At 38.8% G+C, this 16,699-nt stretch overlaps 3 protein-coding genes across 3 annotated transcripts; all 3 read left to right on the top strand.

The window, feature by feature from the left end:
- The first annotated feature begins 16 nt into the window (after nucleotides 1-16).
- On the top strand, nucleotides 17-803 carry pet100 (PET100 cytochrome c oxidase chaperone). The gene is made up of 4 exons (XM_079564245.1): nucleotides 17-173; nucleotides 312-398; nucleotides 473-505; nucleotides 692-803. Exons 1-4 carry the CDS (start codon nucleotides 147-149, stop codon nucleotides 779-781), a joined length of 237 nt encoding a protein of 78 aa, XP_079420371.1. The 5' UTR covers nucleotides 17-146; the 3' UTR covers nucleotides 782-803.
- Nucleotides 804-2,425: 1,622 nt separating this feature from the next.
- Nucleotides 2,426-10,677, top strand: stxbp2 (syntaxin binding protein 2). The gene is made up of 19 exons (XM_079564884.1): nucleotides 2,426-2,560; nucleotides 3,075-3,124; nucleotides 3,194-3,275; nucleotides 4,128-4,204; nucleotides 4,280-4,355; nucleotides 4,481-4,584; nucleotides 4,662-4,810; nucleotides 4,884-4,968; nucleotides 5,277-5,407; nucleotides 5,502-5,609; nucleotides 5,698-5,755; nucleotides 5,840-5,905; nucleotides 5,983-6,063; nucleotides 7,451-7,592; nucleotides 7,659-7,765; nucleotides 7,865-7,963; nucleotides 8,043-8,128; nucleotides 9,980-10,140; nucleotides 10,214-10,677. The coding sequence occupies exons 1-19, from the start codon at nucleotides 2,524-2,526 to the stop codon at nucleotides 10,291-10,293; spliced, it is 1,779 nt and encodes a 592-aa protein (XP_079421010.1). The 5' UTR covers nucleotides 2,426-2,523; the 3' UTR covers nucleotides 10,294-10,677.
- A 1,541-nt stretch (nucleotides 10,678-12,218) lies between these two features.
- On the top strand, nucleotides 12,219-16,585 carry LOC306969413 (uncharacterized protein). Its single transcript, XM_079565034.1, has 12 exons — nucleotides 12,219-12,325; nucleotides 12,395-12,548; nucleotides 12,636-12,802; nucleotides 12,888-13,025; nucleotides 13,083-13,221; nucleotides 13,324-13,361; nucleotides 14,258-14,395; nucleotides 14,473-14,620; nucleotides 14,708-14,874; nucleotides 15,545-15,655; nucleotides 15,837-15,875; nucleotides 16,124-16,585. The coding sequence occupies exons 2-12, from the start codon at nucleotides 12,455-12,457 to the stop codon at nucleotides 16,493-16,495; spliced, it is 1,551 nt and encodes a 516-aa protein (XP_079421160.1). The 5' UTR covers nucleotides 12,219-12,325; nucleotides 12,395-12,454; the 3' UTR covers nucleotides 16,496-16,585.
- The last annotated feature ends 114 nt before the right edge of the window (nucleotides 16,586-16,699 follow it).

Genomic DNA, 16,699 nt, shown 5'->3' with positions numbered 1-16,699 from the left:
GTTTTGTCGGTAGATGGCGATATTGCATCCGTCAACAATGATTACAGGTCAGAATTAGAAAAACCCGGAAGTGTTGAACGCTTCCATGTTATGAACATGTAATACTACCTGATGTAAGACTTTTCATCGTGTTGACGTATGGCAAAATGGGTGTGAAAATAGAGATATTTAGAGTAAGTTACATTTTCATAATCTACAAAGATCTTTGTAAGATTATTAATCTAGTTGTGTTTTTGTTGAAGTGTCAGCAGCTCCGGCTAGCTGTTAGCATAAGACTATTTGAGGTCAATGTTGTAAATTTGCCTTCACAGATGATGCTGTATTTATCTTTTCCCGTGGCCATGTTTTGGATCTCAAACCAAGCCGAGTATTTTGAAGAGTACGTGGTAAAGAGAAAGGTTAGAAAAATGCCAAATCGAACAGTAACTTGCAACGTGTCTACTACTAATTTGTAATTTCATTTCTGAAACAGAGGGAGATCTTTCCACCAGATGAAGAACTCCACGTAAGTGTGATATTATTGCTAATAATAATAATAATGATGATAATAATAATAATAATGATGATGATGATGATGATGATGATGATGATGATAACAACAAAACCACAAACCCTGTGACGTTGTAGTTTGATCATATGTTAGTCATTTTGGGTGATCATCTTTCATTAACTTCAACCCTTTTTTATGCAGAGAAAGGATATGGAGGACTTTAAAGAAAGAATGCGTCTTCGCAGAGAGCAGCAGATGTTTAAAGACATTTCTGAGAAATCAGAAAGTTAAGAATTTTTTATCAATGCATGCCAGTACTGTCAGATGAAGTAATTACAGATTATTATATAATTATTTGTGTCTGTTGAGTATTGAAACTTTGTAAGTTATTTATATTCTCTATTTTGTTCACTGAATGTGAGTTGAATGAAAAAATGTCTAATGCATTTGATAAAAAAAAAAAAAAAAGTTGTTTTCTTTCTCTTTGGTGGCGTGTGTTTAGTATTATACAAGTGCAGTAAGCTTTTTTCCTTTAATTGATGCTTATGGTTTAATCTAAAGCACCTTTCTGTTTGGAGCAATGGGTTGCATTTATGTGACATCACAATATTTCAAAGAGCCTATAGTTTAAAACTGACATGGAGGATCGGTTAAAAAAAGCCATGGTGGTTATGGTAACTGTTAATGCAGATTGACTTGTTTTATGACCAATATCTCTGTCATTACTGGGACAATCCATATGAAACAACAAAGTTCAACATCTTCTCTGTCAGCTTGTTTGAAGTAAGGCCAAATTATTATCATAAAAGTGTCCAAAAGTGATGACAATAGGCTATTCAAAAATGGACCCTGCTCTCCAGCTGAGATTATGACGTGATCAAATTCTAGAAAGTGAAGTGAACACAACCTATACAATAATCCAATGGCGTATGTGCTAACTCTATATCATATTAGTTGCAACCACACAAAAAGACTCATGACAGCCTTCATCACAACGTCAAGAAAAAATTGTACCACCATCAAAAAACACAGGGGGGCGTGCTAATCATAGAAGACTGGAGGGTGAGGGATGGGTTTGAGTTACAGCATAATTTAGAGACGCGTTAGTGTCAACTTGAAGAAAGCAATTAGCAGACGTTAATTCGTAATGAAACAGATTCTTGGTCTGTATGGTTTTAAGACGAAATTGATTTCAATCACAGATCATTCACATAGGCCTATGCTTTATGCATTTAAATGGTGTTTATCTGACTTAACCCCTAAACAGGATTTAGAGTAGATATTAAAAGTGCACAATGCAACTTTTTACGTAGAAAATAAAGTTGATATTTGTGCGTATTTGACCTTGCAGTGACCCAATGGCTGTATGAGTGGTCAGCATGGCGCCTTTACTTTCCATCACAGTGGTCTCTAGGACCTCCGCGGTGAAGGACCTCTTTGCTGAGGGACCCTCTCACCAGAAAACCTATAAAACCATTGATTATGGAGCGTTGTAGGCGCCATGCTGACCACTGATACAGCCACTGGGTCACTATAAGGTCAAATACAACTTTTTCTTCCTCATAAAAAGTTGCATAATGCAACTTTAATGTAGACCTACTGACCGGGTCGATTGCCCAGCTGGACCCAGAAATGTTATATTTTTTCAGTGGGTGATCAAAGAATTTACTTGAATCAAGACCCAACCTATTTAAATATGCTGCCTTTTGTCAGTATGTCAGTGGATACGAGGTGGTGGAGACCTACCTACTCCCAGTCTTAAAGGTGAGCCACACTCACTTTTTAGGTATTTTTCAACAATAAAAATATACATGTAATATGAATGTATAAAAGTAAATTAACCTTGATGTAACTCGAGTGTAAGGTTATGTTCTATCTCCTAAAATAAATTTGGCAGCCGGTTTTGATATATTTTTTTATTAGACTGCAAGTAATACAGCAGGCGATAGAGGGCAGCATTTGGTCCATAACATGAGGCTTGCACTCAGACCACAAACAACAAGGAAGTGGCCGAGTGGCTGACTGCTGTCAAGATGGCACCAAGTGGCCTGAAAGCGGTTGTTGGAGAAAGTAAGTTACTAATATCTTGATATTTGTGCCTATCAAGATGGGCGTCAATATTGTATTATAAGAAGTCCTGTAAATATTGAGCAGGTTTGCGAAATGATTTGAAACTGGCCTGACTGCGACATTATGGGGAAAAAACTTACTTCCTGTTACATCGCAGTTTAAAGACTACCGATTTAGACTAAGATAAAATAAGTACGGAACAAAAACAGTTTAAAGTTTAGGTTTTAATGTTTCGATTATGTTGTCATATCCATTGTAGATCGTAGTTTCGTTGTTGTCTAGACGAGAGAGATTAATGTTGTACAATACACATCCTGCAGGTGTGTCGTCGTGCCAACCTGTTTGTCCATCATGTGACCGCACCTGATGCACCACTTTCAGAGTTGATAGATTTCTTTAAAACAATTAAATAATATTGGTATCTATTGAATATGTTGACCCTGAAGAAACCCAATGTTTGTTTCATGGGTTCTTTACCTGATATGCCCAGTTAATGGTATGCAATTTTTCATAGAAATCCTAAATGGAGTGATCAAGAGTGTGAAGAAGGATGGAGAGTGGAAGGTAAGAATACTTTCATTTCAAACAGTTATTTAAGTTTTCTCTGGCTTTAATCAATACTGTGTCCTTTAGGTTCTCATTGTTGATCAGTTGAGCATGAGAATACTATCTTCTTGTTGCAAGATGTCTGATATTTTGGCTGAGGGGGTTACTAGTAAGTTTGAACATACAGTACAGGCCCAAAGTTTTAGAACGGCATCCCAACTTTTTCAAGTTTTCTTTAACATTTTGCAGTTTAATGCCTTATTGTATTCTGAAATGGCATCGGAGAGTTGATGGGACGGAGTGGACCTCAGTTTGTGTTTTTTTTGACGCCCCAGGCAAGATTGAACTCTGCAAATTTCACCGCAATGCTACATGGCTCCCTGGAGGCGTAGAAGGACCAGGGAGGGGGTCGCTTTAACACATGAAATCTCTAGTTTCCAACACAAAAGACGGCACTATCACTTTCTGTTCCACAGTCGTGTCAGAAAATTGGCAATGTTGTAAATGGTGGCAACATGAAGCTCATGGAGTTAAAAAAATCAAGCCCCCCCCCCCCCCCCGGCAGATGGCCGCCCGGGTTGCCTATGCCCAGGGCCAGCCCTGGTTCAGCTTCTTGAAAGCCTGGATGAAGCTGTTTTACAGGTGGTAGACCTGTAGACCAACCCAGGTTCAGTTAGCTGTAGAACAGCTTCATCCAGGCCCTTGACTCCACAGTCTACTCCTTAAAGGCATCGCCCTAGTTTCTGAAGGCTTTGCAGGTGCGGCGAGTTGAGTAAGTGATTTGAATAGAGCGAGAGGGCCACCAATGATCATTGGTGGAAACTTACAATGCACAATTTTTTGTTCTATGCTTAAATTACAAAGTACAATGTGGCATTAAATGACATAATGTTCAAGAAAACTGGAAAAAAAAATGAGGCGTTCTAAAACTTTGACCTACTGAACATGCTCAATATATTGACATTTCTACACACAACGTTTTGTTATTGTTTTGGTGAGCATTTACATTATTTACTTTTAGTTGTGGAGGACATCAATAAGCGCAGAGAGCCGATATCAAGTCTCGAGGCTATTTATTTCATCTCACCCATGGAGAAGGTCAGCCCTTGCCTAGTGTTTGACATAGCAATTATTTGAACTATGGTTCTCATTTTCAAAACATTTCATTTTCAGTCTATTCAAGCCCTCATTAATGACTTTAAAGATGCATCCTTTACTTACAAAGCAGCACACATCTTCTTTACAGATGGTGAGTCTTTTATTTTGTCTATTTATTTGATTCACATGACATTGTCATTTATTGTTAGTTTTAGCTGCATGTTATTTCTTACTTTTTTCTTTCTTTTAAATGTTTTTTTAATTGAACATCCACAGCTTGTCCTGATGGGCTGTTTGCGCAGATTGGGAAAGCTAGAGTTGCCAAAGTAATCAAAACTTTGAAAGAAATCAACGTTGCTTTCTTGCCATATGAGTCCCAGGTTGGTTCTTACTGTCAGTACCGAGTCCCAACCTGTTTGATCTTTCCGAAACAAACTAACCTTTGTTTTTGTTCCAGGTCTTCACCCTAGATGACCCAAGCTCCTTGCACTCTTTCTACTGCTCAAAGCCCTCTCTTGACAGGGACAAAATGATGGAGAATTTGGCCGAGCAGATTGCAACTCTGTGTGACACACTAAAGGAATACCCTGCTATTCGTTACCGCAAGTAAGTAAGATTTGGACTAGAAGATCAATCTGAACGGTCCAGTTATTTAAGTACTATGTTGTGTTCGTTAAAGGGGACCAGAAGAGAATGCCCGACTGGCCAATGAAGTCTACCAGCGCCTCAATGCTCACAAGGCAGACAATCCGAGCATGGGAGAGGTTTGCTTTAAACTAACCCTAACATTTTGGACATCTTGCTGCCTTTTCAGCTTTAATTCACATGGGCTTTGGGTCTGTTTCTCATGTTTGTCATGTTTCTTCAATTCTGATTTCTGCATTTTTTTTCTTCTGCTGTTGCTTTTCTTCTTCCGTCTGTGATTTTTAAGATTTCCTTGCTCCCGAGATGTCTCAAAACAGGCATGTATTATAGGCTTTTGCTTTCAATCATCTGAACATATCACTATAGGCTCGTGATGATTTTTAAGATGGTCATGAACTAAATGAAACAAAATGCATATCTTTCTTAGGGTGCTGACAAAGCAAGATCTCAGCTGCTGATTGTTGATCGTGGTTTTGATCCCATTTCACCCGTCCTACATGAGCTGACCTTTCAGGCTATGGCTTATGACCTGTTGGAAATCAATCAGGATATCTATAGGTAACTACAAGACTTTTTATCCTTCGTTTTGGCAAATCACTTCTTCTTGTGTCATGGCTCAGTGCCACATTTTAGTTTATTTATGTATTAACAGATATCAGACAACAGGCATCGGAAATTCAAATGAGAGAGAGGTCTTGCTGGATGAAGATGATGAACTTTGGGTTCAACTTAGGCACATGCACATTGCTGATGTCACTAAGTAAGTTTGTGAAAATGTGATTTAAAAAACCTCTAGCAAAGTTAAATTAATAGCATAGTAATCTTTGTAAACTGTTTTCAATATGCAGAAAAGTCACAGAACTTCTCCGTGGGTTTTGTGAGAGCAAGAGAATGTGCACCGACAATGTGAGGGTTGTTTCATTTCATTAAAATTAGATTTTGGTATTATTATTATTAAAACAGTCAATACATTTTTTTTTTTTACTTTAGGCGAACATCAAAGATCTGTCTCAGATGTTGAAGAAGATGCCACAGTATCAGAAAGAGCTCAGCCTGGTATAAGTGACTAACTTTTAAAAAGCAGTTTATTGTATTATTTGTCATTCATCTCTGGTCTTTACATGTGTTTACAGTACTCTACTCACCTACACCTGGCTGAAGAGTGTATGAAGAAATTCAAGGCCTCTCTTGATAAACTTTGTGAAGTAGAACAGGTAAATATTCATGTGCACTGACGTAAACTGTACATACATAAACTTGTCTTTATTGTTGAAAGGAAAGACATCAGGGGTGGGATTATGTCATACTCATCACTACTGTGTACTTTACGCCATATAATCTTTATATATAGCCGCTCTTATCTACATGCTGGTGGTGCTGGCTTATCTAACGAAGGATCATAATGCAAAACAAATAGGTGGCTGGAGGTCACCAGACTTGTATCTGTATCTATGTCTGCGCCGTTATATCATCACTGAGTGTAAAAGTATGGATGTATATAAAGTATTAGTGTGTAATGTGTAAATCCTTCTTCCTTACCATTATTCAGAGACAGGCCTCCATGTGTATTTCAGACATGCTTTGTCTCCACAAACATAATGTGTATCCATCTACATTTAGAGTCAGATTTGTCACAAGCAGGAAGTCACAAGCTCAGCATTGCAATAGCATTATGATATCCAAGTGTTAATGGAACCATTTTCATTGACTGAATCACTTACTTCACTAATGGATTGTCAGCATGTCTGAAAGTTGTCTCTTAAATCCTGTGGGGATGTTTGGATCCAAGACAAAGCATGCTCTCCAAACAGTCCTGGCAGCTGCTGTTTGTTTGGACTGTTGGGCATTGTCATGATGCTTAAGCTTTTATAGCTTGTGAGCTGGAAGCTGATGGGCTTCTCTGGTGTCAGACATGCTGTTTATTATTTTTTGGATTGCTCCTCGAGGGCCAGGCTGTATTGATGCCACAGAAGTATAATATTGTCCTATTGTTAATAATGTTATTTTAATCACATAGCATTTACAAAGTATGTCTATGTCCTCTCAGAAAATATCATTGAAATGTTGATAAGGGCCCCTTCGCCAGCCCTGTTAGCGCTCAGGCCTAAACAGAAGGCCAGCTGGACAAAGCATGTGCTCTTAAATGTTTTAAAGGTTGAATGAAATGGATAAAATTGTCTCGGCTCATTCCAATATTTAAATCTAATTAAATTAAGATTTAATTAACATCTGTGCCTCCAGATCTGAGGTTAAGACAAGAAATCTTTTTTACTTGAAACTATTGTAATGTAGAATGATACACAATTACAAAAAAAAAAAACATTTAGCATGATGTGAATGTCGCCTGCATTTTTGTTTTTGTTCTTCAAGCCGATTATCAAATAAGAAATCGGAATGAGGCTCAGCCTCTATGCTTAAAACCAATATGCAGTGAACATAAAAGGACTCCCTCTGATCCAAACGCATACTATGTAAATCCCAGCACCTGTTTCTATTCAAGTCCTGATTAGTTCCGCTAAAGTGCTGCCTCAACTACTATTCGGGTTCAAACAGCAAGGGTTCTCGCTGCATACCTTTACCTTTTTAAACAACTGTTCACAGGACCTGGCCATGGGAGCAAACGCAGAAGGAGAGGTCCTTAAAGATGCAATGAAGAGCATTGTTCCTGTGCTCCTCAATAATGACGTTGGAGCGTATGATAAAATACGCATCATACTGCTGTACATATTTCACAAGAAGAAAGGTTTGTCACCATCTCAATTGTAACTCTAATGCCCTTCGTAAATGAACGTATTCTTTAACTTTGTAGGCATTGGTGAAGAGAACCTTGCCAAGCTCATCCAACACGCCAACATACAGGAGGATAGCAAGATCATCAATAACCTGCAGAACCTGGGCTGTAACATCATAGCTGGGGTATGTGGCTTGTGATTATTTCAACCAATCGCTTTTATTTGTATTTAGATATAGTAATTTGTTACAGCATCGTATCTGCGTTATATTGTTGTTTTTCAGGGACAAAATGCTGGAAAGACGCTACCAGACAGAAAAGAGCGCACGGAGAGCACATACCAGCTCTCGAGATGGACACCCATTATCAAAGATGTTATGGAGGTAACAAACATGTCTGTCAAATATAGTCCCAGACCCTTACAACGTATCAACATTATGCATTTGAACATTTTCCCCCCAGAATGTTGTAGATGACAAATTGGACAAAAAGCTTTGGCCTTTTGTCGCAGATCCAGCTCCAATCAATACATCGGCAACTGCAGTCAGGTACGGCCTACAGTTTTATGCCGTAAATACTCAGAGAAAGTTATCAAATGCCAAGAAAGCAGTTTTATAAGTGGCAAAGTGTTGGTTCTCATATGACTATTAATTGACTTCACATTCATTGTTGGAGCACAGCTATTGTTCCTGTTACACAAGCATTATAGATGAGAGCAACAGCCGGAACTCATTTCTTGTTCTGGTGATAAAATATTCCAAGCCAGTGATCAGAAGCACAGGAAAATGTGCGTTCTTGCTTGTGGACACATCAATTCACTGTTAGAAGGCAGGAGCTATTTGATATTGTATCGAAAAATATATCAGCTAGTTTATCTACCATCTGTCAAGGCTCATTGTTAGGGAAATAGTTCTACATTTTGACCGTATATTATGCCCTTTGTGACGTCTTTAATCTGTTAATATGCTGACTTATTAGACATGCTCAGCGTTAGGCCTATTCTAGTAGATCAGCTGCACCATTTGTTCTCACAAGCTACAAAACGACATCATGGCTGCATGGATTTAATTTAAAAACAACATAAGAGACAGGCTAAAAGATGAAGCTGAAATGACATTATAACGCAACCGACCACAAAGGTATGTGGTAATGATTGCAGCCTGTTTCAGCTGCTCAGTTGAAAACATTAACAGTGTTCTCTATGAACTATCTGAAGCAACAGATCACTTCCTTTCCTTTCACAATCAATAAATAAATATGATTAAAATGCTTTATGTAAATTAGACGTTCTCAGACGATCTTTACCCATTCATATCATTGGACGAGAGCTGCCGTTTTCACCCAAAGGGTGAAGGCGGTAAACCTTCTCAGTGACGTAGACGTTGCTCCCATCTATTCCTGTCACTAAATTTGAGTCAAGTTTATTTTTATAGGTAACATTAAGCCATTTGTTCGAAACACTTTATAATCCCTCGCGAAATGCCTGCTGTGAAGATTGTGCTTAAAGTCGCTTTCCACTGAAGTCCACACATAATCTGCGTAAAGCTCACTGCTCATTCACATCCCGTTCAGTGGAGAGATAAATCCGTAACACTGTGTGCCAGAGCACCGAAGGTGAAGAGATGAGAGAAAGGACAGGTTTAAAGGAAGAGGGCTTAGAAATAATACAACTATATAGTTTCCTGTAGTGACTAAAATGAATTTCACAATAACAAAAGAGAAACTACTAAAGAAGAAATTGGAAGTCCTTCACTTTATAAATAAACTTTGCCCTTGACCTTGACCTTCACTCATTATACAACCATGATTAATCCTAGTTCATTTTAATGTATATCCATTATTATATCTAGGCTATAAAACGCTCTCATTTAAAGCACTGACTCACATTTCAATTACAAACAAATGTTTTAACTCAATATTATAAACAAAATTTGTAATTTGTAATGCAAGTGCTCTGCGTTTCGGTGACATGCTCGAGATATAGGAGGCTTATTTCAAAACAAAATACAATTAATCCATGATTAATTCGTTATCTTTTGATTGATCGTTAGCTAAAGCGTTAACGTTGGCCCCGTGTAACTATGGAGCTGAACAATGGACTCATTGTTGTTCTCTATAAGTTTGTATTTATTTTTTGTTCATAAGATTTGAAATGACATCACAGTGTGAGCTAGCTGTGTAATTCTCAGTATTGTGTCTTAAAAGTAAACCTGGAGGCATAAAGTCCCTGATGGAAACTGGTAAATTGTCTGTGGCTTAAACAAAAAAGGGATCACATGAAAAAAAAAATCAGAAAAGAGTTTAATTTGTAGGCCAAGCAAAACTGTCATGTGTATCTTTTTTTTGCATGCTTTTGTTTAACTACAGTAATTGTGGATTTGTGTGTTAATCATTTACAGCAGTGCACGATTCGGACACTGGCACAAAAACAAGGCCCCCACTGAATATCGATCGGGTCCTCGCCTCATTATTTTCATTGTTGGGGGAGTGTCCCATTCTGAGATGCGTTCAGCCTACGAGGTCACTCGAGCCACTGATGGAAAATGGGAAGTTCTCATTGGTACGTAATCCTCGTTTGCTATATATATATTTTTCTTTTGTGCTTAATATTAACGCTGTACTTTTATGTGTAGGTTCGTCTCATATATTGACTCCCACCATCTTCCTTAACGACCTCAAGAGTCTTGACCAAGTTCCCAACCCTGACTCTTAGAGAAGTCCACCCTCGTACTTCACAAAATACAATGGAAATAAGTTATGTTCGTAGACCGTTGAAGGAAACAAATTGTTATTTTAGTGCTCTTATTTTATTGTTAATAAATACATAGGTTGTCCACACTGCCATGGGGAATAGTACTTGAATGATGGATACAGGCCTAAGATGATTTGTCATAGTATGTTTTGTCTTCTGTGCGCTTTGATATTCGATCAATGCACGATGCTCTATATCTAACTATATGTCTTGTCTAAACTGCTGTATGAAGTATTTTACCGCATAGGGTAACTTATTGCTTGAAATATTTGATGTAAAAATTAAACAATAAAGTGCAAAAATGTATATGTATAATATGAGCATAATCTTGTACCTACACACAGCATTTTATCAGGGGTAGCACGGTGGCGCAGCGAGGCTTTTCTGTGTGGAATTTGCATGTTCCCCCCGTGTCTGCGTAGGTTTCCTCTGGGTACTCCGGTTTCCCCTACCACTAAAAAAATGTACAATAGGCCAGAATGAATGAGCGGGTGTTTGAGAGAGCGATGGCGAGACGGCGGATGGAAATTCGCCCAACGCTACAATCCGGTGTGGCATGTTTACGTGCATGACCCACGTGTGTGTCAAGCAAATAAATAATCAAATGTATACACTTATTCAGAAATTATTTTTCTGCTTAGAAATGATTAACAAATAATGAGGCAGATGATTAATAAATGAACATGAAGTATTTGTCAGAGCTTCACAAATGCTTGATTATCATTGAGAGTACCCATCATTTCCCATTGACTGTTTCTCAGTTGATTTATGGGAAATTTAAAGGCTTCAGCGAGCAGCCAACACCTCAACAAGGGGAAGTCATTTAGGATAATGACAGCCTGACATTGAAATGAAAGGTGAACTTCTATCCTTGTAGACCAAAGAGAAAAACGTGTACAACTACCAGTGAAAAAGATCATCTCTCTTGATACTGAGGATTATGTTTCCATCTGGGATTACAGATGGTAATACTAAGAACAGTGCGCTGGTGCTGGTCTTAATGCCAATGGGTTAATGCTCGCGACTTAACTCTATTTAAAAGCCCTTTTCCCTGCCACATGCTTTACAGTCGGGATAACGTCAAATATTTTTTGCACAGTCTGTTCTGCACTGGTTAAATGAATGGATACTTTGTGTTTGCGTTAGGACATATTTAACAGCTCTCTGAGTATACTTTTTTTTTTTAAAGATTATTTTTATTACATTGTTGGCGATTGCTTTACCTTCATAGGACATAAAAAACTACTGGAGGAAAAGACGGCGTTCAAACTGGTAAGACCTAAACATCACTGAATAATACAAAAAGTTAACTTGACGAATAGGGCTATGCTTGTAATGTTGTGTAATATGTCTTGTTTTATGCACTGCAGAGGGAGCAGATTGTCAACATTAGTATAAATGGATGAAATGCGCGACATGAATCCCAACACATTCACAACAGGTTTGGGGAAACAAAATGTTTATGTATTATTTTAGATGTGCATCTGGCTTTGTTGTTACATCTGCTTTTTTACACAGATTCAGACAATGATGAATTGCACATTGAAAACCAAAGAGTGTCTCTGCCTGTGTTTAACTCACAGGTACCAAACATAACTGTGTACTTGAATATGAGGCTCATTCATACTTCACAAGACGCAAGAACTTCTTGTTCTTGCACCCTGAGCTGCAGAACAACACTAAGTCACTTTTGCCTTGGAAGCCATGGAAACGTTTTGTAACTGATGACAGTTCCATGGCGACAAGGCAAAAGTGACTTAATTTTGTCCTGCAGCTCAGGGAGCAAGAACAAGAAGTTCTTGCGTCTTGTGAAGTATGAATGAGCCTTAAGCCAAACAGTAAAATTCAAAATGTTTGTTTTTAGGACCCAGGGTTCACAAATCATCTTGGCTTTGCACCTCAAATTTCTGTCACCGAGAGCACCCCTGAAACACAAAGGAAGTCACATCAGTTACAGCCCCCGCCTGGTTCAGTGTGTTCGACTGATACAAAGGTGTGAAAGGTATTTGCTATTAATTCTTTTACACACAGTGCATAGTGACACATTGTTTCGTTTATTCAGGCTCAAGGGAATAACGGAGAAACATTAGTTGATGTTATCAGTCATGGCCAACGAGGTCGTATGGAAGATCAGCGTTGTCGCATAGATCCGAGCAGAAGCGCACCTTGCTCACCTCAAAACTCTGAGCGAAAGTCTACTATAGATTCAAAATCAGGTTTGTTGCGTTCACTCCTTGCACAAGATTTTCCCTCTTAGTTTTGCTGCATATCGTCTTCACAATCCTTTCTTTTTTTTTAATAAGGAGTAGAGAATGAGAGTTTTCTGAACCTCTTATCCAGCTCACAGAGTAAACGGATGGACGATCAGAGAGTGTCTCTTCCTTCATTACCAGGATTACAGAAGGACCAAACCAGTTCTAGTGCAAACCCAGAGTCAAACTACCTGTGTTACATGGTTTCCAAGGTTCAGGTAAGATCATTGCCCAGTATTACATGCACTAAATCCAGTTATTTTGGCCATAATGTTAATTGTATTTATTTATTGTCTTTTAAAGGGTTCCAGGATGGATGACCAAAGATGCTCACTTCCACAAATAACTACTTTAAAATCACCCAAAGATGATGGTTCAGAACGTACACGATCTGCCTCCTTTTGTACAAACACGGACATCCATCCATCCAACAGCACAAAGGTATTTTTTGTCCCACCATATTCTCATTTTAGGTGTTGACCTTTTTTTTTCTTGAAGGGCTCCAATCCAGCCGAGCAGGACGGCTTCTTTACAATGATTAGCCGATCCCAACGAAGAATGGATGATCAACGCTGTGAACTTAAAGTTTCACCCAAGACTGCTCATAAAAAAACTGAGCCTGCCAAACTACCCAATGGTCAGTCTTGTCTGATCGTGTGTGTTCAGATGTACTTTTTCTAAACTAACGATAGCTATTGTTCTGTCCTTTCCACAAAAACTCTTAATGCTGCTGACATAGATGCAAATTACCTGTGCTACATGGTGTCAAAAGTGCAGGTTTGTTTTTTGTTTGCTTTTTAATCTGCTCCAGTCTACATAAAGTATCTTCAGTGAAGGTTCTTGAGTCATCTTCTGTACTCTGTGGGGCTGAGCGATTAAAAAAAAAAATCACGATTACATCTTGCTGATTCATAAAATTGCATCTTTTATTCAAACCTCAGCTCAAACAAAAACAAATGCCATCATCAAGTCTCAGTTAACGCACAAAATTCCATTGTCTCGTCCAAACTCCCAAACTAGGTACTGTTTGTGCCAAAGAAATGGCTGTAAATCTGTCAATTGTAAAATCCCATGACGATTTTTGAGATTGACCAAAGTAGAGATTGCAATTTCGATTAAATTTTGATTAATTGCCCAGCCCTAAGTCGAAGTACCCCTCCTGGAAGCACCACCTTAACGTGGTGGAGGGGTTTGAGTGCCCGATTGATCCTGGGGGCTATGTTGTTGGGGGCTTCATGCCCCTGGTAGGGTCTCCCATGGCAAACAGGTCCTAGGTGACGGGTCAGACAAAGAGCGGTTCAGAAGCCCCTCATGAGAGACCAACAGGCCCGGTTAGAACCATGAGGACGTCCTTCTGTGGACCCACCACCTGCAGGAGGAGCCATAAGGGGCTGGTGCAGTGTGATTTGGGCAACTCCAACAGCTGCCCCACGACCCGGCAACGGAAAAGTTGAAGAAAATGGATGGATGGATAAGTCGAAGTGTCAAACGTTTCGCCTCTCATCCCAAAGGCTTCGTCAGTGCACTAAGGTTTTGGCTGAGAGGTGAAATGCTCGACACTTCAACCACAGAATACAAGATGACTCAAGAACCTACATTGAAGAGGGACAACGCCTGTACAATTGAGAGCCTACACAGAAATCTACACAAAGTAACTTAATGTTGTTTCTCAGGGCTCCAGGATGGACGAGCAGAGATGTTCTGCCCCTTTTATATTTCAGAACATGAGCCCTTCTTTTCAACGCAAAGATTGTGAAAAAACTCTTCAGAGATCTTCCTCCCTAAACCGTAACAAATCCACCCAGAAACCGGTAAAATCCTAAACAGTAAAATGGCAAGCATGTTATGCATTTTCATGTGTTTAAAAGAATCACCTCAATGTTTTCAGGAAATCTCTGAAGTTCAAGAAGAGCAATTTGTAAAAATGATGAAGCATGCACAGAGAGGACGAATGGAGGAGCAGCGTTGTTCTTTACCCTCCAGCACACCTGCTACTCCCATACATAATGGAAGTGCTTTAAATAACAAGCCCATAGGTCAGAAAAACATACAGGCCAGGAGTGTCTGCCATATTTTAATGTCCTGATTCATCACTGGAATGACGCGCTTATGCTCTGTAACAGGTGCAGACACAGATGCGTTCTTTAGAACCCTTGCCACAAGTCAATCCAGGCGGCTTGATGACCAGCGTGCCGAACTACCTGTTATGTCAAAGACAAGTGGGACACCAAATAAGAAACAAAATGATATGCAAAGGCACAATAATCTTTACAAACGAGATTCTTTCTCAGTAAGTATTTTTGTACAGTAGTCAATAGATTTTGTCTGTGTGTTGTTTTAACCTTTATGTTTAACCTCTTAACCCCCACCTGAACTGAGCACATTTTCTCCAGTTTGACTTTACCCAGATCCAAAAGCTTCTTAAAAAAAAAGCAAACAGAAACAAAAACAAGGATGAAAATGCAACAACAAAGTGACAGAAGAGCCACTAAAGAGCGACTAAAAACGTGACTAAAACGTACAGACAATGCAACAAAAAAGCCACAAAAATGTGACGAAAACCCAATGAATACATGCAAAAAAAAGCATAAAAAAAGCGATGAATAAAAGTGATGAAAAAGCAACAAAAAATTGACAAAACAACACAAAGCGATTAAAAAAAGAGACTAAAACATGACAAAAATCTGATAAAAAGCCATGACAACGTGACAAAAAAGTTACAATCAGTTATGTTGGTCTTAGATTTCAAATGAGGCGTTCCTCTGGCCTATAGGCATCGAAAAGCTTTTAGACTTGGGTAAAGCCAAACTGGAGAATATGTGCTTGGTTAAAGTGGGGGTTAAGCGGTTAAGATGTGTAACAAGTGAATTTCTCCATTGTGAGATCAATAAATTCCTTTCTTATCTTATATGCCATAAATGATTAATGTTTTAATCATTAATCATTTGTATTTTTTAAAGAAATCAGCTCCACAAATCACTGTGACACAAAGCACACCAACATCATCAAAGAAGGAATTCACAAGGCCTGTATCACAATTGGAGCCCGGTTATGATGCATCAGCAGGTCAGGTACGTTTATTTAAAGTACAAGTATCTTAATGAATTAACCCAAATCTGGCGCAGACTTAAAAGGTGCTCCTGAGACATTGTGTTGGTGAATAGTGTTAAATTTCAAACATATCAAACCTCACATATTTTATTCTTGCCTTTGAAACACTCAGTACAGTGTAGTGCGTGTGTTTTTTCCCAGGTCACTGTGAGGGTGTCCATGAGCTTCTCATCTCTACAGGTAAGAAAAGATAGTGGTTCTGTTGGTATTAAACAGCTCTGAAAAATATTTTCCGCATTGTATCTCATGTAAGGTGACCTTGGGTGTTTTGAAAGGTGAGGACAAATAAAATGTATTATTATTGTTATCATATTGGCCTGTCTGTTTGACATTGTGAGCTGGGGTTGCAGACGTTGTAGGATTTGCGATTTAAAGTGAGTATTATCTTTGCCGGATGTATAATAACTGTAAACAATCCTTTATTAAAGGGACTGACGAACCCAGACCAACCCAATCATTTCCCAGAGCTCTTCCTGACTCTGGGAGCACCAGGAGAAAACCTGAGGATTCCTCTGAGCCCAATGCCTGGACGACGCCTCTCTCTTAGCCTCAACCTTGTCCCAAAAGACGGCGTAAACTCCGAACAAACTTCTCCGATCCATCCAAGTCCGAAAAAGTCACGTTCAGGACAATCAAGCCCCCAAGAAGATGAAATGTTTGTGGCTATTACTCAGACTGTGAAAGGTCAAACAACACCCATTAAAAAAGGACAAAAACAAAAGGGTAAAGCAAAGGATAAGTCCACACAAGAGAAAGGGAAGAAGACTACAAAAAAAGATAAGAATGGAAATAAACGTTAGTCACTTTTCCACGTGAAAATAGAAATGTGACTCAAGTTATATTTTAGATGTAAAAGTGTAATGTGAAAGAATAATAGCATGGCGGGTCACCTGTACTGCCAGATGGTGGACCATATAAAACTGCAGCAATATTGATTGATAACCTTGCCGAATCATTACAAAAATAATACTAATTCTGATGAATGAATAGAGCCAATGGTTATA

The sequence above is a fragment of the Gobius niger genome (genome assembly GCF_951799975.1).
Source record: "Gobius niger genome assembly, chromosome: 10".
NCBI classification, from domain to species: domain Eukaryota; kingdom Metazoa; phylum Chordata; class Actinopteri; order Gobiiformes; family Gobiidae; genus Gobius; species Gobius niger.
Note: the sequence above shows the minus strand (reverse complement) of the source record. Positions and strands in the feature narration are given on the sequence as shown.

Bases quoted from the DNA above. Each gene is read 5' to 3' on its own strand.
- LOC306969413 (XM_079565034.1), top strand. From the start codon at position 12,455: ATGGAAGATCAGCGTTGTCGCATAGATCCGAGCAGAAGCGCACCTTGC. The intron at 12,803-12,887 runs GTAAGATCATTG...TGTCTTTTAAAG, and splicing joins ACATGGTTTCCAAGGTTCAG to GGTTCCAGGATGGATGACCA. The intron at 14,396-14,472 runs GTAAAATCCTAA...CAATGTTTTCAG, and splicing joins ACAAATCCACCCAGAAACCG to GAAATCTCTGAAGTTCAAGA.
- stxbp2 (XM_079564884.1), top strand. From the start codon at position 2,524: ATGGCACCAAGTGGCCTGAAAGCGGTTGTTGGAGAAA. The intron at 2,561-3,074 runs GTAAGTTACTAA...AATTTTTCATAG, and splicing joins GAAAGCGGTTGTTGGAGAAA to AAATCCTAAATGGAGTGATC. The intron at 3,276-4,127 runs GTAAGTTTGAAC...ATTTACTTTTAG, and splicing joins TTTGGCTGAGGGGGTTACTA to TTGTGGAGGACATCAATAAG.
- pet100 (XM_079564245.1), top strand. From the start codon at position 147: ATGGGTGTGAAAATAGAGATATTTAGA. The intron at 174-311 runs GTAAGTTACATT...TTGCCTTCACAG, and splicing joins TGAAAATAGAGATATTTAGA to ATGATGCTGTATTTATCTTT. The intron at 399-472 runs GTTAGAAAAATG...TTTCTGAAACAG, and splicing joins AGTACGTGGTAAAGAGAAAG to AGGGAGATCTTTCCACCAGA.